This window comes from Procambarus clarkii, chromosome 44 (assembly GCF_040958095.1).
Source record: "Procambarus clarkii isolate CNS0578487 chromosome 44, FALCON_Pclarkii_2.0, whole genome shotgun sequence".
NCBI classification, from domain to species: Eukaryota; Metazoa; Arthropoda; class Malacostraca; order Decapoda; family Cambaridae; genus Procambarus; species Procambarus clarkii.
The window spans coordinates 16,945,029-16,972,239 of NC_091193.1; the positions used below are offsets into that span (position 1 = coordinate 16,945,029).

At 47.8% G+C, this 27,211-nt stretch overlaps 1 protein-coding gene across 1 annotated transcript in view; it reads right to left on the reverse strand.

Annotated features, from left to right (window-relative positions):
• N (neurogenic locus Notch protein) overlaps window positions 1-27,211 on the reverse strand; it is a 143,388-nt gene that overhangs the window by 27,114 nt on the left and 89,063 nt on the right. Inside the window, exon 3 of the mRNA XM_045725899.2 lies at window positions 560-1,027. Within this exon, the coding sequence (XP_045581855.2) occupies window positions 560-1,027 (468 nt within the window). The remainder of the gene's footprint in view (window positions 1-559; window positions 1,028-27,211) is intronic.

The window sequence follows — 27,211 nt, forward strand, 5'->3', positions numbered from 1 at the left end:
CTAGGATAGGTATTGCAGGCTAGGATCTATACCGTAAGGTAACTGCAGGCTGGGATAGATAGCATAAGGTAGGATGTGACCTGCGCTGAATTCTATACCTGACACAAGCATATGTGGCTTTACATAAACATATTACCAACGAAACTTTAAAATGGTACTTTCGGAGATGCTACCTGGAAAATAATGGTTGTAAAGTACTTGATTTTTAATAGCGATAAATAAAGTAAAATGTTTAAAGGGAAAAAAGTAATTAAGAAATTACATCCTAACATCGTACCTTATATCATAATCCGTAGATATTACAAAGTAACGTATAGTGCTTGTGGTGATTTTGTCAAGACATCCTCAGACTAGACGAAGGTGATGCTAGTTCAGCCCAGTCAGTGCCCGGCCTTCCACTAATACATCCTATTACATCAAACCACTTCCACCTACCACTTACACTTGCGGCAAGTGAATCCGCATTGATTATTCGTTACTAAACAACAATAAGACATTTATTGAATTTTAAACTCTTCAAAAGTTTTACTTTACCACAAGGACAAGCATGAGTTCTTACGTGTAAGATCCAAAGGTGTTGCTACAGGTGCCGTGTCGACAGGGATGAGCTTGGCACTCGTCGACATCTGTGGTGCAGGTGGTGCCGGTGAAGCCCGGCGGGCAGGTGCAGGTGTAGGTGTTGCCCGGGGAGTGACAGGTGGCCCCGTTGCGACAAGGTTTGGAGGCACAATGGTCAACCTTCTGGCACTGGTCGCCACGGAATCCGGAGGGGCACTGACAGCGGTAAGTGTCGAGGGTAAGCAGCTGGCAGGTGGCCCCGTTCATGCAGGGGTCCGAGTCGCAGGCGTTGGCTACCGCGATCTCGCACAGCGACGCCTGGTAACCCACTGGACACTTGCAGTCGAACTTGGGTCCGGACACTGAGAGGATCACGTTACAGGTGCCGCCGTTCTGACAGCGAGGGCCTGGCCCGTTGCGACAGGGGTTCAGGTACTGACAATATTCGCCCACAAATTCGTCCGTGCACCTGCAGGGGGAAAGAAACACACCATTAATACACATTATACTATATACTTATACTATATAATAATATTTCTAGTCGTGCTCGTGACATACTGCTGCTGTCCACATACTGTGAGGACAGCAGCATGTACTCTCCTAGTTGTGCTTGCGGGGGTTGAGCTTTAGCTCTTTGGTCCCGCCTCGCAACAGTCAATCTACTAGTGGACAAATTCCTGAGCTTCTCGAGCTCTATCATATCTTCATTTGAAACTGTGTATGGAGTCTGCCTCCACCACATCACTTCCTAGTGCATTCCATTTACTAACTACTTTGACACTTTTGATGTTAGCCAGCCTTGCATATGCCGCTGATGTTATTCTTTTGATGTGGGCTTTCGGAAACAGGTGTGGCGTGATATCAACTCCTAGATCTTTTTATCTGTCCGTTTCATGAAGGACTTCATCTCCCATTCGGTATCCTGTGTCTGGCCTCATATTTCCTCCGCCTAGTTTCATTACCATACATTTACTTGGGTTGAACTTTTTTAACCATTTGTTGGACCACTCCTTCAGTTTGTCTAGGTCATTCTGTAGCCTCATACTATCTTCCTCTGTTTTAATCCTCCACATTAATTAATGTGACCTACTGAGAGTGTGGAAATATCTTTCCGGCATTGTTAACGAGACAACTCGGGGTGTAAGTGGACTCTGTGACTCCCAGAAGCAAAGTCTTGGTAAGACGGAGTAATATATGTTCATTTAGCGAGAAGTGACCACTTAAGAGGGTCAACGATCCCAGAGAAGATGAGGCGGCCACATCACGCAATCTCCTCGCGCTTGTTCCTACAATGCCACAGTCACCCCTCGCTCCTTCCTTACCCTACAGTACCTTGCGAGAGTTCCAAGGATCAACGTTCTCGCGGCCCGGTCTCTGATCGGTCCTCCAGGTATAATTTAGAGGTGTTTGTTGAGTTTTCTTTTGAGAACTCAACCAGGCCAGTTATGCCCCTAATGTGTAGCAGGATAAAGTTGGATCACTGATCTTCAATGTGGTCAGGGGATCATTGAAATAAGATAATCGTAATGTAGCCTAAGCATTATCACTATCACTAAGTACATAAATATCACTAAATTATGTCGTCTGTGAAAGTTCCGTCACCCGTCTGCAAAGGCCCAATGTAGTTTTTGTTCTAGATTTTGCATAGGCGAATGCCATAGTCACTCCTCCCTCCCTCAGTCCATTCCCTTCCCCCAGACAGCGTGAGGTCTTCAGGCAGCGTGAGGTCTTCAGGCAGCGTGAGGTCCTTGCACTGGGCATTACTGATGACCCCCCCCCCCACACACTACTCCCCTCCACACTAACCATCCCATCTACACTACTTGTCCAGGGGAAGAACCCCTGTTGCTTGCAGGGTCCCGCAGGATCACATATCCACTACAACCCAGTTCGATCCTTCACTTCCTGCATGAACTTATAGTCTAATTGCTTCTTGAACACCACGTCTATTCCGACAATATTTCCTATATCTGTCGGATGGAGGTTGAAAAACAGTGGACCTCTGATGTACATACAGTGTTCTCTAATCGTGTCAGCTCACTACTCCCTCTCTCTGCGAAGCGAGGCACCTCACCTGCCTAACCCTCAACCAGTTTGTCCAGCCTTGTGATCAGCCAGACTGTTGGGTTTGATCAACCAGACTGTTCTCCAGGCTGGAATACCCAATATTCCAGCCTGTTGGATATATAGCTATGAATAAAGGCTGTGAGGTGGGAGAGAACTGGCAAACCAAAGCCTCTTAGATCAAGTTATCACAACGGGTTTGGGATGGGGGAGAAGAACAACTCTCAGAAGCCAGTCCAGGACCCCAGCTTCAGGTAAAGGTGCACAAGATGGGTCAGAGTGTGTGGAACAGCCTGGTGGGGGAGGAGGAGGAGCCGGCTGGCGGAGACCACTCAGCTAGAAGCCACATGCGCCTCGTACCATGTTTGAGGGTTTGGCCAGTGTTATGCATGGCTACCCCACTATACAGTCTGGGCACGGCGCTGGCCCCGCGCAGGTCATGTGGAGAAAAATCAATGATTTCCAATTCAAACGCAAATGTCTGGAAAATACAGCTTGGAACCGAGCAAAAGAGTCAATTGTTAACTTTCTTAATTATTTGAATTCCCCCCCCCCCCCCACACACACACAGATGTGAGGGAAAGAGGAAAATTTGCACAGCGTAAGCTTACATTTATATTACTTGATAAAAAGGGGGGACCAGGCGTGAGGAAAGGTGACAGAGGTACAGTGATACGACCACAGTCGTGGACCGAGGGCATGACGGTAGACAGAGAAAAGCTAAACTCCTAAGCCAATATGTAAAGAGTATTAAGGGTCGATGTCGCAAGAGTGGTGGACGCCATCTTAGTGTTGGAAATAACCAACAGTCTATTCTCCCTTAACTCCAAATAACTCCTAAGACAAGCAAAAAATAAAGAAGCGCGCGCTCCCGCTGCAGGCTAAACTAGCCAGTGTAGTTCCTTTATATAAAAATGAGATAAGGAGGATCCTGGAGCATACCTGGATGGGGGTTCTGGGAGTTTTTCTACTCCCCAAGCCCGGCCCGAGGCCAGACTTGGCTTGTGAGTTTGGTTAAGCTGGCTGTTGCTTGGAGCGGCCCGCAGGCCCACATATCCACTACAGCCCGATTGGTCCAGCACTCTTCGAAGAAAACTATCTAGTTTTCTCTTGAAGATGTCCACGGTTGTTCCGGCAATATTTCTTATGCTCGCTGGGGAGGATGTTGAACAACCGGGGACCTCTGATGTTTACAGTGTTCTTTGACAGTGCCTATGGCACCTCTGCTCTTCACTGGTTCTATTCTGCATTTTCTACCATATCGTTCACTCCAGTATGTTGCTATTTTAGTGTGTAGATTTGGGACTTGGCCCTCCAGAATTTTGCACGTATATTTGACACCTTTCTCGTCTTCTTTGTAGAAAGACTTAGATATGAATAATAACAAAAGTTTAGATATTAATTTTGAGTATTAACACTTTTACCATTACTAATGATACGAAAGGCAGGGCTTAGGAGCTGATGCCAGCTTCCACCAGTCGTGTCAAGTGCCCACGGTGTCATGCGCGTGTACAAACAAATTAACAATGCTAAATGTAATTGTTTCACAGTAAAAACTCTTAAGAGCTGATAATGATATAAAGCACATTGCTTCCTTCAGCCAGATCCTCTGCGTCGTTGTACGCGTTGGATGACACGACTAGGGGTAGGGGGGGGACCCCAGGAGAGCTCTTGCCCGTATGGTGGCACCCAGAGCGCTCAGCGCACGCCGCTGTGAACCCTATCCTCCCCCTCCCTACGGTCGAGGACAACGATGCAAGAAGAGCTGGGCAGGGGAGGTTCCCACGCCAATAATTGAGATGCAATATTCCCGAGGGGCGAATGACAGATGATACGGCATACACACACACCTGAGAGGGTATCGTCTGACACAGTCACGAGTGCCACTGCTAATAATCCTCATGATTTAATCACACACAAGCCACACTACTATCACCAGGATCAACTCTTTTCTTTATTACATCCTTTATCGTAAAATGTGCGCCAACAAAGAACCTCGGCGCACTTTCTCATGCAGAGGGCGCATGCAACAAGCAGTAGAAGCATCAACATAAGCAATGACAGTCAACCACCGAGGCAGAAGTGACTGTAGAGCATAAAGGCAGCATTAGCAAGAGCTTCCACAACAGCATGTGATGAGGACTGGCTGTCCACTAGTACAGACACAGGCGGCAGTAACGCAGTAGCGGCATCAAAGCGCTTCGGTACACACATGAAAATCAGAGATACTAACTGCAGCAGTAAATCGCTCAGGATGGCGACCACAAAACATTGTCAATTGTGCCTCATAGATCATTGTGTTATATGGATCCGTTTACCCCGCACAGCAGTGTACTAGAGACCAGTGCGCCACACACACACACACACACCAGTGTACTAGAGACCAGTGCACCACACACACAGACCAGAGCACCACACACACCAGTGCACCACACACACACACACCAGTGTACTAGAGACCAGTGCACCACACACACACACACCAGTGTACTAGAGACCAGTGCACCACACACACAGACCAGAGCACCACACACACCAGTGCACCACACACATCAGTGCACCACACACACACACACCAGTGTACTAGAGACCAGTGCACCACACACACAGACCAGAGCACCACACACACCAGTGCACCACACACACACACCCCAGTGTACTAGAGACCAGTGCACCACACACACACACACCAGTGTACTAGAGACCAGTGCACCACACACACAGACCAGAGCACCACACACACCAGTGCACCACACACACACACACCAGTGTACTAGAGACCAGTGCACCACACACACAGACCAGAGCACCACACACACCAGTGCACCACACACACAGACCAGAGCACCACACACACCAGTGCACCCCACAGACCAGCTGGGGAGGGAACACCGCCATACCACATACCGGCAAGTGATGGTACAATTGATTTAGAGAAGCGAGAGGCACTCCATGCAGGAGAGGGAAGGGTAAACCAGATGCGACACTCGGGGGGAGAGAGAGAGGGGAGTGGTCGAGGGGTAAGTGATATTGAGGGGAAAATATTACACAAAAATACAAAGATAAAATTGGCCAGAGGGGAACTGTTGGTAAATGACACTAAGGAATCTATGAGACAAATTACAATAAAGAGGAGGGTGAGGGAGAGTGAGGGGGTGGGGTGAGGGAGAGTGAAGGGGGGGGGGTGAGGAAGAAGGTGCTATAATTATATGTGAGCCAACTCATCAACGGGACTTAACTTACGCATTCACATTCCATCAATTACCTATCAATTAGGCCCAAAAGTGAATTGGTTGTCAGAGACCGGGCTTGATACCTGCTTGATGGGGTTCTGTGAGTTCTTCTACTCCCCAAGCCCGGCCTGAGGCCAGGGGTCTGCGAGTCCTAACTCAACGTACCTTAAGGTAACCACGTACTGGTTCTAGAGACCACTGTCCTTGCACCCTGGGGCCAGATTCACGAAGCAGTTACGCAAGCTCTAACGAACCTGTACATCTTTTCTCAATCTTTGGCGGCTTTGTTTACAATTATTAAACAGTTAATGAGCTCCGAAGCACCAGGAGGCTGTTTATAACAGTAACAACTGTTGATTGAGAAATTTTCATGCTTATAAACTGTTTAATAAAGACGTCAAAGATTGAGGAAAGGTATACACGTTCGTAGGTACTTGCGTAACTACTTCGTGAATCTGGCCTTGATCGGGTTCTCTACAGGTCTCCTAGTTAACAGCTTGATTAGTCAGATAGTTGGTGTTTGCAGTTGGCAATCCGAAGTAGCATTTCCGACTCACTTCATCTTCCGACGAAACTCACACAAGTCAGGCCTGGCCTCAGGCCGGGCTTGGGGAGTAGAAGAACTCCCAGAACCCCATCAACCAGGTATCAAGCAGGTAGCAGGCACCACAGCTCGACTTATCTGTTTACTCTAATTCATTATAAAATTCCCTCTTGAACACAATTTAGGGTTTGTTAGTAATACTGTTTAGAGGAATTGTACAGAACACCTTGTGTGGAAAAGAATTCCTGCCTCCAACCCCTGAAACGACGTGACCTCTTCGGTTAAAACACGTGGTTAGAACTCTTCTAACCACGTGTTTTTTACCTATTTGTAAAATACCTATTTGTAAAATAATAGTTTTACCTATTTGTAAAATAATAGTTTTATAAATACTGTAAACAAATAATGGTTTTTACAAGCATTTACAAGGTGGTGTGATGTTCAGGAGCTTGAGGGGGGCGGGCGACACACCCGGTAACAATGCAAGAAGTGTCGGTGACTGAGAAGGGCCACAGCGAGGTGTACACACACACACACACACACACACACACACACACACACACACACACACACACACACACACACACACACACACACACACACACACACACACACACACACACGCGCGCGCGCGCGCGCCATCTGAGTGTATTTACACTCACAGCCTTACCATGTGCCACTTTATATGTATATGTAGGAAAGAACACTGGCGCAATTTCTCTCGCTATTATTATCTGCCTTCATATCTAGTTTACAACTACAACAATGCTGGTTCTTAATTACTCCAATTAAGTAAAATTGCATATAACTTTTGTCAATAAACATATCATACTTTTTTCCTGGTCTGGCCAGGAGGCCTGGTCAGAGACCGGGCCACAGGGACCTGGCCAGAGAGACCGGGCCGCAGGGATGTTGATCCTTTTATTTAGAATCACCTCAAGGTAGGCAACCGCCTCCCATTCTCTCCCATTTAGGCAACATTGCAATAAGAGTATATACTGTTTCTAACCCACGTTGAATGTGCATGGTTGATGTAGGTAAGGTGGGGGTGGCGGGGTGTAGTGAAGAGCAGGGCGAGTGGCCAGAAGGTGGAGGTGAGGTGGAGACAGAGTGGGTCGCCGGCCCCCGGGCGCCCGTCCCACGCTCCCACAAACAGGTCGAGAACCGCATCCTCTTGACTTTATATAGAACCCGTTCATTGCTTTCACGACACTAATCAGAATGAGCGCAAACCTGCAAAAACTGCTGTATTTACTAAATGTGCATCCGTGAGTGCCCCTAGCCCAGGCCTCTTAGATCCCCCCCCCTCCTATCCCTCGCCCCTTAGTAACTATCGCCCCTATCCCAGGCCCCTTAGATCCTTTCCCCAATCCCTCGCCCCAATCCTCTCCAGCTCACAAAGAACTGCGATGGGTGGAGATAGTGACGCCACCCCTCCCCCTCCCCCAGTCACTAAGCATGAAATGATGCGTTCCTGAAGAGTTTAACAAAAGTTCCGAGGATCAGTGTCCCCCGCTATCCGGTCTCTTGCCGAGCCTCCTGGTTGAAAGTCTGGTCAACCAAGTTGTTGGACGCCGCAGCATGCAGTGTGATATAGGAATCACAGTCAGGTTCCCTTTGGAGTTGTTATCAAGTTCCATCAAGAGGATGGCAAGTATTTCAGCCAATCATTGATCTTGAAGTCGAGTTACTTTACTATGCTCTTTAAAAGTAAAGTCTTCCGAGATGATCACTCCCAGGACTGTAATATTCCCCTTTCTTTCTATGGTGTGGCTTGCCTACATTTTTACATGGGCTAATATTTGTATTTAGGTCAAGGTTGTTCTGTTTCAAAACGAGGTTAACGACTATCCTTTTATTCACTTAGTTGTAATCACCTCAATGTACTTACGGGTCTAAGCTGGGTCTAAGACTTCTTATACTTCCCTTGCTACATAGTTTGTCCTCTCTATTCCGCTAAGAATTGTTATGTGGTGATCGTCTCCAGGCTTTCATTTCTCTTCAAGTAACATGAGGTTAAATTTCTTTAGGCTTTCCTCGTAACTCATACCAATCAGCTCTGAAGCTACTCAACTCTGGGATAGATGCTCTAGCTGAGGTCATCCTCTAGGATGACATGACCTCTAGGACGAGGTCATGTTCTTGTTCAGGACAGAAACCTATTGGTGGCTAAGGGTTATGCTAACTACACAAAAATAATTATCGACTTATTCTTTTCAATCGAGAATAAAATCAACCCTTTCAAAACTATTTAATTTTGCTAATTGCTTTCCAGGTTTTGAGGAAAAAACGAGTTATCGCCATTTTATATTTCTAGTTAATAATAATAATAAAAAAAAAACTTGCAGGAGGTAAATGCAGACGGGTGGACCAGGTTTTTCATCCCGCCCCGACTGCTTCCCGCTCGCCACCGGCCTTGAAAACCGTACTTTCCAAAGCCTAAGCTGACAAGCCCGCCACAGCCGTCACACGCCCCACTTGCTGCTCGTATGGTGATTAGTTTTTTAAGCTTGTTCATGAGACTTGTTGCAATGCATAACGAGTGACCTCAAAACATTTACAACACTGAAATTGAATACAGTTGCAACACGTCACTTGTTTCACTCCCGTGAACAACAAAAAAACTAAACTTTCTGTAGCTTTTGAGCTTCTATTTACCTCTCATCTCTTCAAGTGACTGCAACTCTTGAGCCACACACAACCTACTCTCATCTTCATGCATGTAAAGTTGCTGAGCACGCGGAGTGCTTAACGTGACGTGCTCATACATAAGTTAAGCGAACTAAGACGTAAAAGGATAACATTGATAACTTTACAAAGAATATTTCAAGTAAAAGTAGCTTGGCGACTCGAGAATCAGTGAGTAGAGAAGAGTGAGTTTACCTGCGGTGTACCAATGACCGGTTTACAGATTATGCACTTTCGCGGCACGGACTTAATCCTGGTTTCCCTGGAAGCAGATCAACCAAACAGCACTGATAAAACGCGGAGGGTTTTTTAAAACGGCTGTAGAAACCAAATTATAAACACCTAGATGAATTTAGTCTCTTTGGTCCGCCGGAACAAGTTGTGTACAAGTTCCAGAGCCTATATGGGGGGTGTCATGTCGTCCTATGGAGTCCTCCACCATTTCATACAATAGTACATAAAATTGCTTGTCTTTGTAATTAACAAAAAGACGGCGTGAGTTTCCACTTACTGTTCTGTGCACAGGGAAGAATCTCTCGCTGGTGAATCGAATATGCTAACCGCTACAGCACGAGCGTTCTTCTACGATGGTACCTGTTGACGATTTCCAGTTCTTCTGCTTCCACAACCTCATGATTACCAAAACTATCATGAATTTGTATTCCCATACCTGTACCTGTCTACAACTTACTCTTCAAATGAGCCCGCCTGCTGGGTGTATGAACATGTCCACGATCATCGCCCACAAGTTGGACGTTATAAACTCGAGACTCTTTACAAGCTCGGCCTGGACGTGGATAACTTGGTCAGGAAGGCTGTTGCTTGAAGCGACCCAGCAAGACTCATCACAGTCGACTTGAGAATGGTCCAGGACGGACCGAAACGTCGTCGTCCCTTCACCTTCTAGTGTGTGGTCTGGTCAACATTCTTCAGCCACGTTATTGTGACTCATCGCCTGCAAGACTCATCAGTTCCTCAAGATTCACCCACCACTTGGCGAAGGGCTCTTACAGCCCGTCCTTCTAAAATTTTTTAGGTAATTATCATCAGATCTCTAAATGAGAAAAACAGAACATCAAAATATAAAGATCATCTGATCAACTGGGCTATGGTGCCTACGTTGGAATATGAGTTGCAGGGTCAACAGTGTGGCTGATCAGGCCATCAAGGAAGCCTTATCAGAGGCAGGTCGGGTCACGGGGGTGGTGACCCCAGGAAACACCAGAAGGCAGGTATGTATCTGATTAAATACGCATTTCAACAGGCTATAGGTACGACTTTGGACGCAACAACGTAGTGGATTGTAAGAGGCGTGGCAGGGAGATGGTTATCAGGGAGCGGCGTAGCATCAGGTGGTATCTGAAGCACCATCAAGCGCCGGAGCACCATTACTGACTCCGTATCACCTCTACCATCGGTTCCAGCCTCGTGAAAGGCTGCACCATCACCACCACTAACCAGAAAAATGGTGCTTCCCCCTTCCCTTGTTCAGGATCACCACCGCTGCTGCTGCTGCTGATGGTAGTGGTGCTTCTGCTGGTGGAGTTACAGCTGGTGCAGGTGGTGGTAATGGTGATTGCAATTGTTTTACTAGTGCTAGTGTTTTTGGCAGTGGTGGAAGTCCTACTGTAGAGGCTGGTCGTGATGAGGTTTACGTCGTTAATAACGAGCCACTCGTATTTTCAAGAGATAAAGATAATAATCACAAGTTTCATGTATTCTTCCACATAAGAGGTAACGAGAGCAGTGCTGGAGTAAAACTATTTAGTATTCAATGAGAAAAGTGACTTGCAGTCACAGGGAAGGTGATGACTGAGGACAGCTTGTCATCATGGTAGGCTGAGAGGAAGACGAGACGCTCATATCCTGGTTGGTACCTGGTTGATGGGGTTCTGGGAGTTCTTCTACTCCCCAAGCCCGGCCCGAGACCAGGCTTGACTTGTGAGAGTTTGGTCCACCAGGCTGTTGCTTGGAGCGGCCCGCAGGCCCACATACCCACCACAGCCCGGTTGGTCCGGCACTCCTTGGAGGAATAAATCTAGTTTCCTCTTGAAGATGTCCACGGTTGTTATCCGTGCCACGTATGATGCTCGTGATCACTTTAATAACGGAAGCTGGATTACAAGTAGTCAAGAAGCGTGCCCCGGTATGCTTGGCCGTGTTGTCTCACCCTAGAGCCAGCTGGTCATGGATGTTACATACAAGCAGCTGTGAGAACACTACTGTTAATCTGCCACTGATCTCTTCAGTAGCTTGCATGATTTGATCATGTATACTCCAGTCTTTCCATCCTCTAAAGCCAAGAGGTTTAGTTACATTAGCCTATTCTTATAGCTTAACATGCTTAGCTCTGGCAGTAATCTTGTTGCAAATCTTTGGTTGTAGTAGTGGTGGTAGTGATGGTGGTGGTGGTAGTGATGGTGGTGGTGGTGGTAGTGGTGGTGGTAGTGGTGGTGGTGGTGGTTAGTGGCCAGGTCCTAAATTTGCACAGTAAAAGAACAATATACTGGAGTGACAGATAAAGAAGGAAATGCAGAAATAGAGCCAGTGAAGAGTGCGCCTATGGCACCTATAATCAGAGAACACTGAACATCAGAGGTCCACACGTTCAATATCCTCCCAGCATGTATAAGAAATATTGCTGGAACAAAAGTAGAAGACTGGACAGATTCTGCTGTGGTGGATATCTGGGCCTGCGGGCCGCTCCAAGCAACAGCTTGTTGGACCAAGTTCTAACAAGTCAAGCCTGGCCTCGGGCCGGGCTTGGGGAGTAGAACTACTCCCAGAACCTCATCCAGGTACAGTGGTGGTGGTGGTGGTGGAGCGGGCCGTAGAGCTGCAGATAACATCAGGTGTTGGCCTGGCTGCCCTCAGCACTCTGCACGCACTTCTCTCCAGTTAAGCATGTCAAAAGTACAACCAAAGTCGTGTTTATGCGTTCTATGTATTTTACTTTGTGTGCTTTAGTGTAGAAAATATATCATTCTGAAGAATATTCTTAATTTCCTAATAATGAGTGTAAATAACAAGAATGGTTATGTTCTCACGGACTATTGAGAGATGGTCTTGTAGAATGTATAAGACTACATGTCCTGTGGCAGGGGTGGGGTGTCCCCACCCCTGCCTGCCACCCTGTTCTAGATGTATTCACCTGGTTGTGCTTGCGGGGGTCGAGCTGTGCTCTTTCGGCCCGCCTCTCAACTGTCAATCGTGTTGAGTCCAGCCCAACCACTTGGGCTGGACGGTAGAGCGTCGGTCTCGCTTCATGCAGGTCGGCGTTCAATCCCCGACCGTCCAAGTGGTTGGCCACCATTCCTTCCCCCCGTCCCATCCAAAATCCTTATCCTGACCCCTTCCAAGAGCTGTCGCAATGGCTTGGCGTTTTCCCCTGATAGTTCCCGTCCTCCCCCTCCCCCTTCCCTCAGGAAGCAGCCCGTAACAGACGTGTAACTTCCAGGTACCTATTTACTGCTAGGTAACAGGTGCAGCAGGGCGAAAGAAACTCTGCCCATTTGTTTCCGCCATGGCGGAAACAAATGGGCAGAGTGGAAGGTGATAACTGCTTGATGGGGTTCTGGGAGTTCTTCTACTCCCCAAAGCCCGGCCCGAGGCCAGACTTAACTTGTGAGAGTTTGGTCCACCAGGCTGTTGCTTGGAGCGGCCCGCAGACCCACATATCCACCACAGCCCGGTTGGTCCGGCACTTCTTGAAGAAAACTATCTAGTTTTCTCTTGAAGATGTCCACGGTTGTTCCGGCAACATTTCTTATGCTCGCTGGGAGGATGTTGAACAACCGCGGACCTCTGATGTTTATACAGTGTTCTCTGATTAGTGCATATGGCACCTCTGCTCTTCACTGGTTCTATTCTGCATTTTCTTTCATATCGTTTACTCCAGTATGTTGTTATTTTACTGTATAGATTTGGGACCTGGCCCACCAGTATTTTCCACGTGTATATTATTTGATATCTCTCTCGTCTCCTTTCTAGGTGTGTACATTTGGAGAGCTTAGAGACGATCCCAATAATTTAGGTGCTTTATCGCGTGTATGCGTGCCGTATATGTTCTCTGTACTCCCTCTATTTCAGCAATCTCTCCTGCCTTGAAGAGGGAAGTAAGTAGCGAGCAGTACTCAAGACGGGACAGCACAAGTGATTTAAACAGAACAACCATTGTGATGGGATCCCTGGTTTTGAAAGTTCCCGTAATCCCTCCTATCATTTTTCTGGCTGACGCAATATTTGCTTGGTTATGCTCCTTAAACGTTAGGTCGTCAGACATTATTCCCAAATCCTTGGGAACATGTGAACCTCCATCACCCTGGAGGTCCACCATACACCATCACCATCACCCTGGAGGTCCACTATACCCCATCACCATCCCCCTGGAGGCCCTCCATACCCCATCACCATCACCCTGGAGGCCCACCATACCCCATCACCATCACCCTGGAGGCCCACTATACCCCATCACCATCCCCCTGGAGGCCCTCCATACCCCATCACCATCCCCCTGGAGGCCCTCCATACCCCATCACCATCACCCTGGAGGCCCTCCATACCCCATCACCATCACCCTGGAGGCCCACTATACCCCATCACCATCCCCCTGGAGGCCCTCCATACCCCATCACCATCACCCTGGAGGCCCTCCATACCCCATCACCATCACCCTGGAGGCCCTCCATACCCCATCACCATCACCCTGGAGGCCCACTATACCCCATCACCATCCCCCTGGAGGCCCTCCATACCCCATCACCATCCCCCTGGAGGCCCTCCATACCCCATCACCATCACCCTGGAGGCCCTCCATACCCCATCACCATCACCCTGGAGGCCCACTATACCCCATCACCATCCCCCTGGAGGCCCTCCATACCCCATCACCATCACCCTGGAGGCCCACTATACCCCATCACCATCACCCTGGAGGCCCACTATACCCCATCACCATCACCCTGGAGGCCCTCCATACCCCATCACCATCACCCTGGAGGCCCTCCATACCCCATCACCATCACCCTGGAGGCCCACTATACCCCATCACCATCACCCTGGAGGCCCACCATACCCCATCACCATCCCCCTGGAGGCCCTCCATACCCCATCACCATCACCCTGGAGGCCCACTATACCCCATCACCATCACCCTGGAGGCCCACTATACCCCATCACCATCACCCTGGAGGCCCTCCATACCCCATCACCATCACCCTGGAGGCCCTCCATACCCCATCACCATCACCCTGGAGGCCCACTATACCCCATCACCATCACCCTGGAGGCCCACCATACCCCATCACCATCCCCCTGGAGGCCCTCCATACCCCATCACCATCACCCTGGAGGCCCACTATACCCCATCACCATCACCCTGGAGGCCCACCATACCCCATCACCATCACCCTGGAGGCCCATCACACCCACTCCTATGATCCTGCAAGCCTCAAGACTGTTGAGGATGAGATGAATAATTTCTAATCTACGAAGCTGTGAAGCCCCTGCATGCAAGTTTATCTTCACCTCCTTAATGAAATCCATTGTATTATAATCAGATCATATCTTCTCCCCGGGGAGAACAGGTGAACTTGAGAAGCCCGTGACCGAGATTATCAATCAATAACACAACTCCAAGTCTTGCAAATTGTTTCAAGAATTGTATCCTGGCGTTAGCTTACAGGGAGGGTGAGAGAGGGGGCTGAGAGTGCGTGATGGCGTGCACCCACCCTCCAAACCATCATACCCGCGATCGACCAAACTGGATACATTCATCTCTGTAACTACATGCCTCTTGCCACCGTAGTGTTTCCTCGGCACACCACCACGTCCTTCACCTGGTCCTCCTCCAGCCCCCCCCCCCCTCCTTCTGGGGCTTCCCCAACGTCCAGAAACTGTCGTACTAAAGTGCCCTTATCCTAACATACCAGGATAAGGGCACTGTTTTTCTGTTTTCCAAAACAGAAAATGGGATAGTATGTCAATTTTGCGAGCCGCTACCATTTTCTAGTACGACATTTGTTGGCCTTAGGTACGTCAACATGCGACGTTCTATTAGGAGGACGGGTTGCGTCCTCCTCCTCACCTCACAGTAGTGGGGCACACATGGCCCTCAAGGCCAGTGTGTAGGAATGTTACTATATCTAGCAGTGATTCCCAGGATCAGCAGCAGTACTAATGAGTGTAAGTAGCAGTATTGAGTGTCAATAGCCGTATTGAGTGTCAGTAGCAGTATGAGAATCAGTAGCAGTAGCCATAGGAGGGGTGCGGGAAGCGGGAGTGGCCAGCCAGCAAGGGGATCACTTCTCTAAAAATGGATCAAAATTCAACATGGTGGAGGCAACAGTTGAAACCTGAGCGGACACACGATATCAATCTGCGGCAACCACATGCCTTCATCAGACAAAGGATGGCCATCACTGCACAACACAACCCGAGCGCCTCCATATAAATCTCAACATGCTGGCTGGAATGGAGGCGTGCGTGCCCTCCCCTAGACCATACCTGGAGTGTGTTTCGAGAGTTCTTCTACTCCCCCGAGCCCGGCCTGAGACCAGGCTGGACAAAGGGGTGTCCTCACCCAGGGCGAGGCCACCCCAGGGTGTGCTTGCAGGGTATCTCTTCGCTTTTCCAGTCATTGATAAATCGTTTGCAGTTTCTCCTCTCCTGAAGGTGGGTGTCTGACCACCTAGAACTATGTATGGAGTTTTCCTCTACAATATCCTTATCGTAGCTTCTTGCATCTCGATACGACTCTCACTGTTTATATTAAGTGAAAGTTACATTGTTTGTGTCAAGAGTCGTGTCAAGAGTTTGTGTCATTGTTGTGTGTCACCAAAATCCCCATCTGGCAGGTTGGTTTCATACTGAATACTTTCCTAACATGTCTAGGGATCATATGTAACTCTTAGTTTCCACCCGTGGCTTCTTATCCTACAGTTTTGTATATGGAAGACAGGCTAGCTGTTTGACTGTCAGTTTCTCTCCGTATCTTGTGCGTTACTATTATAATTTCCTTGTTTCTTTCCTCCAGGGTGAGGTCGAGCTCCTCCAGTCGGTCTCCGTAGATTATTTCAAACTCCTCAGTCCGGAACAAAACATGTTGCGTATTTCTGGACTGTACTTTTCCTCGTCTGATTTTTTTTCGGAAGACCATTATAGGTCGGAGTTACATACTCGAGGGCAAGTTGATTTGATATAAGCTGTATACAAGTGTTCTGAAGCTCTCTAAAGCTATGAGAAAATACTGAAGCCAAGAAATAGGGTCGAACCCGCATGTTTTTCTGATCTAATTATGACCTCTAATGGTTACTGAAGACTACCCTGACATTTGCCAGTTTAGTGTAGTGCTTGTCTATGTTTCAGGGACAGGAGGGTGCTCATGTGTATACCTGTGTATACAAGCAGAAAAAGGTAAACGTGAATTTAATTGGTATGATGATGAGTAGAGAAAGAGTATCCCCCCCCCCCCCAGCCTAGTCATGGTGGCAGATGCCAAGCTTCCAGACACCAGCCGCTGGGACACTCCCACGCTGGTTACCTCTGTCTTCGCCCTAATCACAGTCATTATTATTGCTCAGTAATCTAACATGTGTAACTTTGTGGATGATTAGTGATGAAACACACATCACTCTGTCAACTAGGACCCTCCTCTGAAGAGTGGCATGGTGGTGTGGGTACACCATAGCTGCTACGGGCCAGCCAATGAGGATTCGTATAGCCGCTTTCGAGTACCAATCAAATACCTGGCTATCATCTGCGAGAGCCAATCCGGTGTGTAACCTATCCACACTTTTTGCCTCCAGCCAATCACCAGACGCCTTTCGAGGTGACTTCCGTTCCCACACGGAGATGGTGGTAGAATTAGATACTTTTATTGGACCACGACACCGAGAAGTAAAGTTGCGTCGATGACTTGCTATGGTTCGCAGCTTGAACACCGCAAGGTACTCCAGCCAGCTCCGTAGCACACTTACCGAAGCTTGGCACACTCTGCACTACCACCTTTCATAAGTATAAACTGTACTTTATCTGTAGCCAAGCTTCACACCGCTTGCGCCGCACCGAGCGTGGTAACTCACTTGTACATGTGAGCTCGTCCTAGAGAAGTGAAGGGAGCACCCTCAAGCCCTGGACGAAACACCTGGTTAGAAAGGGGTGTTCACGGCGAAGGATGGTCTCACGGCAGATTAGCCTGTGACCACATCCTCCATATCACATCACCCCCACGTCCTCTGCCTCACACCACGGGCGTCGCAGTGGCTGGGCAGCTATGGGATGGTCGTTAATTTTAATGCACATTAAGTGTACTTTGTATACTATTACACCATGACAATATATGTTAGGGGCTCTTGCGAAGTCTCTATATATTACATTTTTACCACAGGAAGCGCCACCAGGACCCACACTTTTCTTTTTATATCGATAAGAAAGAAGAATTTTCCATGCTAATGTTTGCCGACTATAATACAGATGAACAAATCCAGAACAAAGTAAGAATGTAGAATCCTTCCTGGTGGATGAACTAGAGAAATGGCTGCTGAACATTAATCCAAGCAAATGCCCAGTGAGCGCAATACCCAAGAGCGGCGGTGATCCCACGCCAAATCAACGTCATCGACGCCAATTCAACGCTAAATCAACGTTGATGACGTCGATTCAGCGCCGAACTGACACCACTCTTGAATTAGGACGGGGGGCGATGGGAGGGGGGGGGGTTGAGAAGTTCGATATACATTAGAAAATGATGGCAAGTCCAATGCTGTTGTGGGAAAAAGAGAGAGAGATGTGGTGCAGGTGATCCCAATGTGGCCCGCCACCGGAAGGACACACACACACATATTAACATCACTCCCAGTGTGAAATTGTTAAGTAAAACCGCACAAAGATATAATTACAACATGACCAAAAGTTACGAGACTGGTCCCCGAAACTTTGAGGACTTTGAATGCAGAAAGAACTCAACAAGCTGGAAATCAAAGAAGCTTGAGACGAGATATGATCACAACATACATAATTCTTAGCGGCATTAGCAAACCATGTGGACAAAACTAAATGTTCAGCAAGAACATGAGTAGGATCAACAGGAACAGTCGCGTTATAACTATAAGAAAACACTTTAAGTGAAAGAGTTGTGGGCAAAAGGAATAAGCTAAAAAATGGGAGGTTGTTAGTGGCTAACTCCATACACAATATTAAGAGCAGGCTGGACTAACAACAGGTAGGCCTAGGTATGATAAAAGAGGATCGGGAGCCATTGCAATAAGCTATTGAAATGCGAGGTCCAGGAGCTGGAGCCAGTGTTGAGAGGCCATATGGGAGTGGAGGAGCCAGGTGTGAGTGACGGACAGGGTATGGCGGGTGCAGCTGTGGCAGGGAGAGTACCCTCGGGCACTCCTCTCACCACTACACCAGGTGACGCCACTATCAACTAATCCTGTCACTATTGCTACCGCATCTCTTCTTATTGAACTGTGAAATCTTTATTCGGAAACACAGTATACAAGAACGTTCATTTATACAAATTAAAAAAATAACTCATAAAATGTTGCGCATGTATAATTTAGTTAACACAAATTTCCAATATATACTTTATCCAAGAAAGGGCAGCATTACTAGCACAACACTGATCATTATACAGTATATACCGTATAGTAACAAGCGGTAAGACCCACTTTATGATGACGCCGAGTGCAATAAATTAGACATCAGATTATTTACAATTTACCGACATTAAGATACACATTATTAAAAACACCAGACAATAACAAGTAAACAAAATATAATGCATAACATTAAAGAAATAACTAAATATATCCTAAAATTATAGACAAATGTTGACCTTGAGCATATTACACCAAGAGATGTGGCGGCTTGGATCATGATGACTGTGGAGACATGATGCACCAAGCTGGCAGCGTATGTTAACGTGACTTAAAATGCTTATCAACAAGACCAGACCACACCAGCCAGGAAGCCTGGCCAGAGACTGGGCCGCGGGGACGTTGATCCCAGGAAGCAACAACAGGAGGTCGGATGCCATGTTCTTGTGAAAATAATTCTTTAATAATGTCAAGTGTCCAGCAAGGGCAATACGTGCCTCTCTCTGCTGAATATATATATATTTTTTTACATTATAATTGCAAACACTTATCACGATATTATTTCACAATCACCATAATTAACATTTCAATTGATAGGGTCACTAGGAGCAGCAGAGGGTATGGGAGAGGGGAGGGTATGGGAGTGGGGAGGGTATGGGAGAGGGGAGGGTATGGGAGTGGGGTGGGGGGTATGGGAGCAGCAGAGGGTATGTGAGCAGGGTGTGTGTGTGTGTGGGGGCAGCATCAGGTGTGGCATGCCCCCTCCCCCCCCCCACCACCACACACACCCCACAACAATGAGGCTCCCACACGCTCACAATGGTTCGTGATACGCCACACACTTGACGCTCAACAATTAAGACACATCCCAGCCCCCTCCCTCCCTCCCTCCCTCCCTTCCCCTCAATAAAAATCCGGTTTAAGTGTACTCTACAGATGTTGACTATTGATCCATAAATGGTGACATAGGTTTTAGTGGTCAGGGAGACACCCACTCGTATAGCTGCCTCACGCTGATGGGGCACCATTCTTATCTGATGCTTCGCTCACTGCCTTACACTGATGGGTGGAAGCATCCTCCTGACCTCGCACTAATGGTGGCAACCCATTTTGATCAACGGGGCAGAATAGCTTGAGCTACCTCATCCCTTTGTGTGTATTTTACCTCAATAAACTTACATCAATTTCAATTTTGATCAGTTAAGGATACATGATCGACCAGGCTGTGACCCATACGTCAGGCTACGAGCAGTTGCGTCCAACAGCCTGGTTGACCAGTCGAGCAACGAGGAGGCCTGGTCGAAGACCGGGCCGCGGGGACGCTAAGCCCCGTAACAATCTCAAGGTAACCTCAAGGCAACCCTATCAACGTCACGCAGGCTCCTGTAGTCGGCTTTGAGAGTTCAACCATCTCACATCACACCCTTTGATCTTTCATATTTGTTGGCATTGATCACCTTAAGCTGCAATAACAATGACCACTGGCGGTCGTTCTTTGGCAGCCTTGAACACACAGCATTCCTTCCATTCACCACTAAAAATTCTTTGGAAAGTATCGACTGCTGCAAGTTACCGCTGAAGGACATCTCTAGTCGTCATACATTCATCCAGTTATTCCTTACAGAATCAAGTTTCTTTTTGAATAAGCCACAAGAAACTCGGTTTCATGTCTTTTGTATTATTTAAGCTCCATGCGCTGGCAACATTCAACTTTTCAATTTAATAATCCTATTACTGTTGGTAGTTTTTTTTTCATCAGCAGTAGTCAGTCCAACTGACCGTCGTCTCCTACCAGAACCTTCTTCTTCCGTCCACTCTGCTCTATTATGACCCAGGTTCATATTTTAACCTGTCAACGTGACTTCTCACTGGCTTTTGTAAATCTGATCTTGCTCCTTTATGCCGGAGCTAAAACCCCTACAATCACGGCTTTTCCGTCTCACTGAACTCGAATGTATGTCGCTTGAGCTGGCTCGCTGTCCCTTTTGCAACTCTCACTCACACACTCTCTCTCTCTCTCTTGGCTCGTACAATTACTTTTATGATAGGTAGTGGTTGAAAATGTCCATCTATCACCGAGTTGTGCATATCCAAATGCACAAAATTCTAACATAATCCCCTCTACCGAATAGCGGTAATAGACATTTGAATTCTTAAGCAATTGCAGTGACGCCTGTCACTGCGTGGCAAAGCATTTGTGAAAATTATTACCAATAACAGTGCCAGGTTTTGAGGCTGAGGCTACTTTGCCAACCCAGGTAGTAGGAACGGCCTATAAACGAAATTACCGGAAAAATTCGTTGAAGCATCCCCAGCCACCTCCCTTATCTTGCGATGATTCCAAGGATCAATGTCCCCGCGGCCCGATCTCTGACCAGGTCTCCTGGTTGCTAGTCTGGTCAACCAGGCTGTTCATCGCACCAGCAATTTATTCTGACAACAGCATTAGCCAAAAAAGATGTCAACTCCTGGGTCCCTCCTCTCAACCTCAGCCACCCAACGGTCCCCTGGTGTGGACCGGGGACCGGTGTGGACCAGGGGGCCGGTGTGGACCAGGGGGCCGGTGTGGACCGGGGGCCGGTGTGGACCAGGGGGCCGGTGTGGACCAGGGGGGGCCGGTGTGGACCAGGGGGGGCCGGTGTGGACCAGGGGGCCGGTGTGGACCACGGGGCCGGTGTGGACCGGGGGCCGGTGTGGACCACGGGGCCGGTGTGGACCTAGGGGCCGGTGTGGACCTAGGGGCCGGTGTGGACCTAGGGGCCGGTGTGGACCATGGGGCCGGTGTGGACCAGGGGGCCGGTGTGGACCAGGGGGACCGGTGTGGACCAGGGGGGCCGGTGTGGACCGGGGGCCGGTGTGGACCAGGGGGCCGGTGTGGACCAGGGGGGCCGGTGTGGACCAGGGGGGCCGGTGTGGACCAGGGGGCCGGTGTGGACTAGGGGGGCCGGTGTGGACCAGGGGGCCGGTGTGGACTAGGGGGGCCGGTGTGGACCAGGGGGCCGGTGTGGACCAGGGGGGCCGGTGTGGACCAGGGGAGCCGATGTTTCACAAGCTGGTGTCTCAACCTGCCCGTGAGTCACTTAGTGGGGACCCGCCCACTTTCTCTCATAACTCACCTGTCTTCCCCACATACCCACCGCCAGCCACCCATCTCCGCACATCGTGGCCACCACAACCTTGTGCGAGGTACCTTTGGTACCATACGTGAAAAAAATGCCATCAGGTTTAGGGAGATAATGTACAAGGCGGTAGATAGTTCAAGAGATATATGGTACGAGGCTTAGAGAGATACGGTACAAGGCGTGTGAAAATATGTTACGCATTTTTCAACTATCAAAACTCTCCTGCATCCGCATTTCCTGTTATATTTGTCAAGCTTGTGTTACTAACACTGTAACCACCTACAATGCACACATTATTAAACCTTATGCTAGATATGCTTATGCGTTTCTGCCCGAAACGCTTTGCGTAATAGTGGCTTTAGGCATTGTATGTACTAGCTCTATCTATAAATCTATCAACTTTTGTATTTCACCTTGTATGTATGTACTTTACCTGAATAAATATTTGTATTTGTATATATGCGCCAAAATATTACTACACTAAATTTATCTCTTAGCAAATATTGGTACTTCCTCTTCCTTGTATAAATTGTTTATCAGAACGAAACAATTTACTTACTGTAAATTGGTACTACCCCATTCTCAGCATTCATCAACGTTTCTGTGATGACAATAAAACAAATTGTGCAGACAAGCGGACATACTTAACCCCTTTATTTATAGCAACCTGTGAACACTTACCTCCTAGTGTCCACAGCACATGCTCATGATTTATAATTTTTTGACTTATATTTGCGAGTGTCTGGAGAGCTCAGGAGTGTGTGTTCGATTCCATCACAGTGCTCCAATATTTTCTCATCTCCCATGTTTTTTTTTAAGTATTAATTATATTCCATTTGCTTTCACGCCCTGGTCACATTTGTTGAAGTTTCTGGCAAGTCTGTATTTATGAGCACACAAATATTTTAATCATGTGTGATTATAATGCTATAAAAAGTTGTAGTGTTTAACCTGTACATTTGTGTGAGTTTCTTCAATAGATTTTTCTACTCTTGGAGGCGGGCTTTGGGCCAGGACTCTGGTCAGTGTTGACAGCCCTCAGGCCAGCATACCCAGCACTATCCTGCAAATAATCTCAAAGTGTATTTCATTGAAAGTCCTAAACGATATAACAGCATTTGTTTGTTAAATACATGTTAAGGTTCTTGTTAATTAACATGCTGTGGAAAGTGTATGTGAGGGTAGGCCTATGGGCCACGCCACCCATCAGTCATCCACGACAAAGCACAAACAAGCCACTCATGTTCCACTGCCCTCGACAAACAATAATAAACAAACTGCAGGTTGAGGAAGCTGCCTCTCATTTTCCCCCCGTGTACATCAGACGGGCCAGTATGTAATACTAGTGACTGCTCTTCCACCAAATTTGGCCCCCCTAGTACTGTGATAATACACTGCTACACTGTGCCTTCAATGACAGCAACCAGGAGGCCTGGTCGACGACCGGGCCGCGGGGACGCTAAGCCCCGGAAGCACCTCAAGGATAACCTCAAGGTAAGGTAACCGCCGTATTGAACTTGGGAGGCGAGTTGCGGCAAGGTAGTGACAATCTCAACTCTCAGCTCACCACTTACACCCGCGCCAGGTTCCCACGTTGATCCTCCCATGTGTCGCACTATAAATATTCGCCTGTCAAAGTATCGCCCAGCCAGTAACTGGAACTGTGTCATTCATGCCCTCAAGTTCCAACACACGGCAAAGATGGCACTGACACTCGAGGCTCTGCGTGCGTGCGTGTACTCACCTAGTTGTGCTTGCGGGGGGTTGAGCTCTGATCTTTCGGCCCGCCTCTCAACTGTCATTCAATCAACTGTTACTAGCTACTAACCTAATTTTTTTCACACACACACACACCCAGGAAGCAGCCCGTAACCGCTGTCTAACTCCTAGGTACCTAGTTACAGCTAGGTAACAGGGGTATCAGGGTGATAAAAACTGCCCATCTGTTTCCGCTGGAATCGGGATCGAACCCGGACTCCAGGATTACGAGTACTAAGCACTGTCCACTCAGCCACAGGCCCCCTATGTGTGTGTGTGTGTGTGTGTGTGTGTGTGTGTGTGTGTGTGTGTGTGTGTGTGTGTGTGTGTGTGTGTGTGTGTGTGTGTGTGTGTGTATGTGTGTGTGTGTATGTGTGTGTGTGTGTGTGTGTGCGCGCGCGCGCGCGAGCGCGCTTGTGCGTGCGTGTGTGCAACAAACAATGAGGGAGTTCCAACATGTAACACTGGCACTCCTGGAATGTATTGGTCGCTTCTGGCATGACTCTCACACGCTCCCAGAGAGCGAACCTTAAGAGGGTTCTGAGAGTTTTTACCCTCCTCGAACCCGGCCTGAGGCCAGGCTCCACTACAGCCTGGTTGGTCCGGCACTTCTTGCAAGAACTTATTTAAGTACCCCTTGAATAAATCCACATTTGTTCCTGCAATATTTATAATGCTTGCTGGAAGGGTGTTGAACAGCCGTGGACCTCTGATGTTCAGACAGTGTTCTCTGGTTGTGCCTATGGCACCTCTACTTTTTTCCGGTTCTATTTTGCATTTCCTTCCGTATCAATAATAACATACTGGAACAAAGGTTCCAGTATGTTATTATTCTACTGTGCAAATTTGGGATCTGGCTTTATTTTATTTGACTGACCATCACTCTCTGCATTCTGTTTGACAAAGTTGAAAATCCAATGCCCCCCTTTACCCGTTATTCCTACTAATCTCATTTTATGGGCTATCACTACATGGTCACATTTGTCGAATGCCTTTGCAAAGTCTGTATACAACATCTGCATTTTGCTTTTCTTCTAAGGCTTTTTTAGCTTCTGTGATTGTCATGGTGGTTGAGTAACTGTGACAGACAGGATCTTCCCGCTCTAAATCCATGTTGTCCTGGGTTGTGTAGTTCATTATTTTCAATGATTCTAGAAATATGGTTCCTAATCACTCTTTCAAAATGCCTCCACCCCATCTCTGCGGGGTGCATTTGCATCGTGTTCAAAGCCTTCAACCTTAATATTTACTGAACTGTCTTTTGTGTACGTATTGAACTCCTTCATATAAATGGTAGGCAAAGTAAAAATACAAACATAACAAATATATAGAGGTAAATAAGGTACTGTACATGCGTTTTTTCAGTTATTTAAAAAATGCATGAAGCATCATGCAGATTACAAAAGTGTTTAGCTTACGTAAAATTTTCTTGTAACAGAATATAGGCCTACCGGACTGTAATGAACATGTTGGTAGGTTGAGGGTGGTGTGGGCGGGAGATGCTGCGGGGAGGGGGGTGTGTGAGGGTGTGTGAGGGTGTGTGTGACAAGTGTAGCGGGTGTAGGGTGACGGTGGATGGTGCGCGAGGCTGCCACAGACCCCCCGGGAGCCTCTTATTACCAACACATGCCAACAACTGCACTACAAAACTGCTCACTTTTGACATACCCTGTCGAATTTTAGAGAATATAAAGACGTAACTTTAAACACCCTTAAACTTTTTCAAGGCAGACGAGGGAATGGTTGAGACGTCAGTTCTCCTTGTTCATTAAGTTTAGTCTACTGCTGTCACAAATGTACAGCTCAAATTTCCCAAACCTCCACCACACCCTCCACCGCGTCCTCCTTCCTCACTCTCGCTGGGCACGCCGGCACTTAACTACATCCGTATCCCAATCCCAAGTCAGCAAGGCGGACAGCCCGCCTGCTTTCATACTGTATTCCCACTTCTAAACTTCCCTTCACCTATGCCTCTCTTTCTTCTTTACTCCCCCCCCCCCCCAAAAAAAAAAAATCCCAATCCTTCACGTAAAAAAAAAAGTAAATACAGAGCTTACAAAAAATACATCGTTCTTAAGAGTTCGCAAAACTGCCAGAACACCAAATCTACGAGAGCAGGTAAGTCTTGCCACTGGATTAAGGCAAGAGTTATTGGATTTAAACAGGACTAAGGAAGTGAATGATTGGGTGCAGCGCGTCTCTAGATCAGTAACCCCCGGCCCAAACGTTGCCAGGTCTGGGCCACTAGCCAGCCATCTCCACTTACGTCTGCCCGTACTATTAAATACGAAGTGTGTAATACGTACAGATGATAACTGTATAACTTTGACTGTAGAGCGCTGTAGCCTTGTGAGTGTACGGAGTATAAGGAGTACAAAAGTTTTTGGGAGCACGACAGTCTAATTTAAGAAGGTAGTGGGTGAGGGTCAAATCGTATAAAAGACGGTTTAACAAACCCTTTTTTATATTAAAACCGTATACAGTATAATGCTTGGTTTTGGATGTATATTTTTTATTTATTTTTTGGATGTATTCCTTGGTTAGGATGTAATAGCTTAGTTTAAGCTGTGTTAGTCTCGGTGGGTTAGTCTGTCGGTTAGTCTCAACAGTACGGCCACATTACCATAGTCAACTACTGGTATTTAAACAAGAAGCGGCAAACCTCAACACCGGATCTCAGATCCTCTACTGGTCAAACGGAGCGGCGGTCGCATGCAGCCGACCACAAGCCCCTGGAACAGCGGACGGTTGCGGAGGTAGGGAGAGCGGGGGAGGATGCTTTGTGGACTGCTGGGGGAGGGAGGGGAGACGGGGGCGGCTATCTGATTGTGAGGGATGGCAGGTGAGGCTAGGTGGACTGTAGGGTAGGAAAGAGCGCAGGCCACAAGAGGTGGCGCCACGACCAGTATGCAACACACGGCTCACCCGCACCGATGAGGGACAATATTTCTCTCGCTACACGTACCAACTCCGCCCACTTATATATTCTGCTCCTGAGGCCATGTTCATTGAAACGCTGTGCACTCTATTACAAATGCCTCTGTAATGGTATTGAACAAATGATGATATGTGCAGCTATTGTCGGCGTGACCCGCTTAACTAATGGTACCATCCGCCTTGTTAGGCTTGCTAGCATGAGAAGACTTAATTTTAAGGTAGATATGATAACGAATATGGTATGTGGTAGATAGTGAAAGATGGTGGTGGGCGGCGTGGTGACAGGCGCGGCGAGGTAGTCCTGGACTGGTTGGTGGGTGATGTGGTAGTCCTGGACTGGTTGGTGGGTGATGTGGTAGTCCAGGGCGGGGTGGTACGTGTAGCATACCTGGAGAATGAGAGGGTTACCTGCTTGATGGGGTTCCGGGAGGTCTACTCCGTGAGCCCCGGCCTGAGGCCAGGCTCGACTTGGGATAACTTGGCTCCACAGGCTGTTGCTTGGGGCGGCCCACAAGCCTCATGTGCACTACAACACGGTTGGTCCGGCACTTCCTTGCAAGAACTTATCTAAATTAGGGTTATGCTATGCGGATAGGCATAAAATCATTATTTTTCTAGAAGACAGAATAATCAAGGGGGGATATGATTGTAACATACAACATACCGAGTGGAATAGGTAAGATGTTTAAATTGAGATAAAGTAGG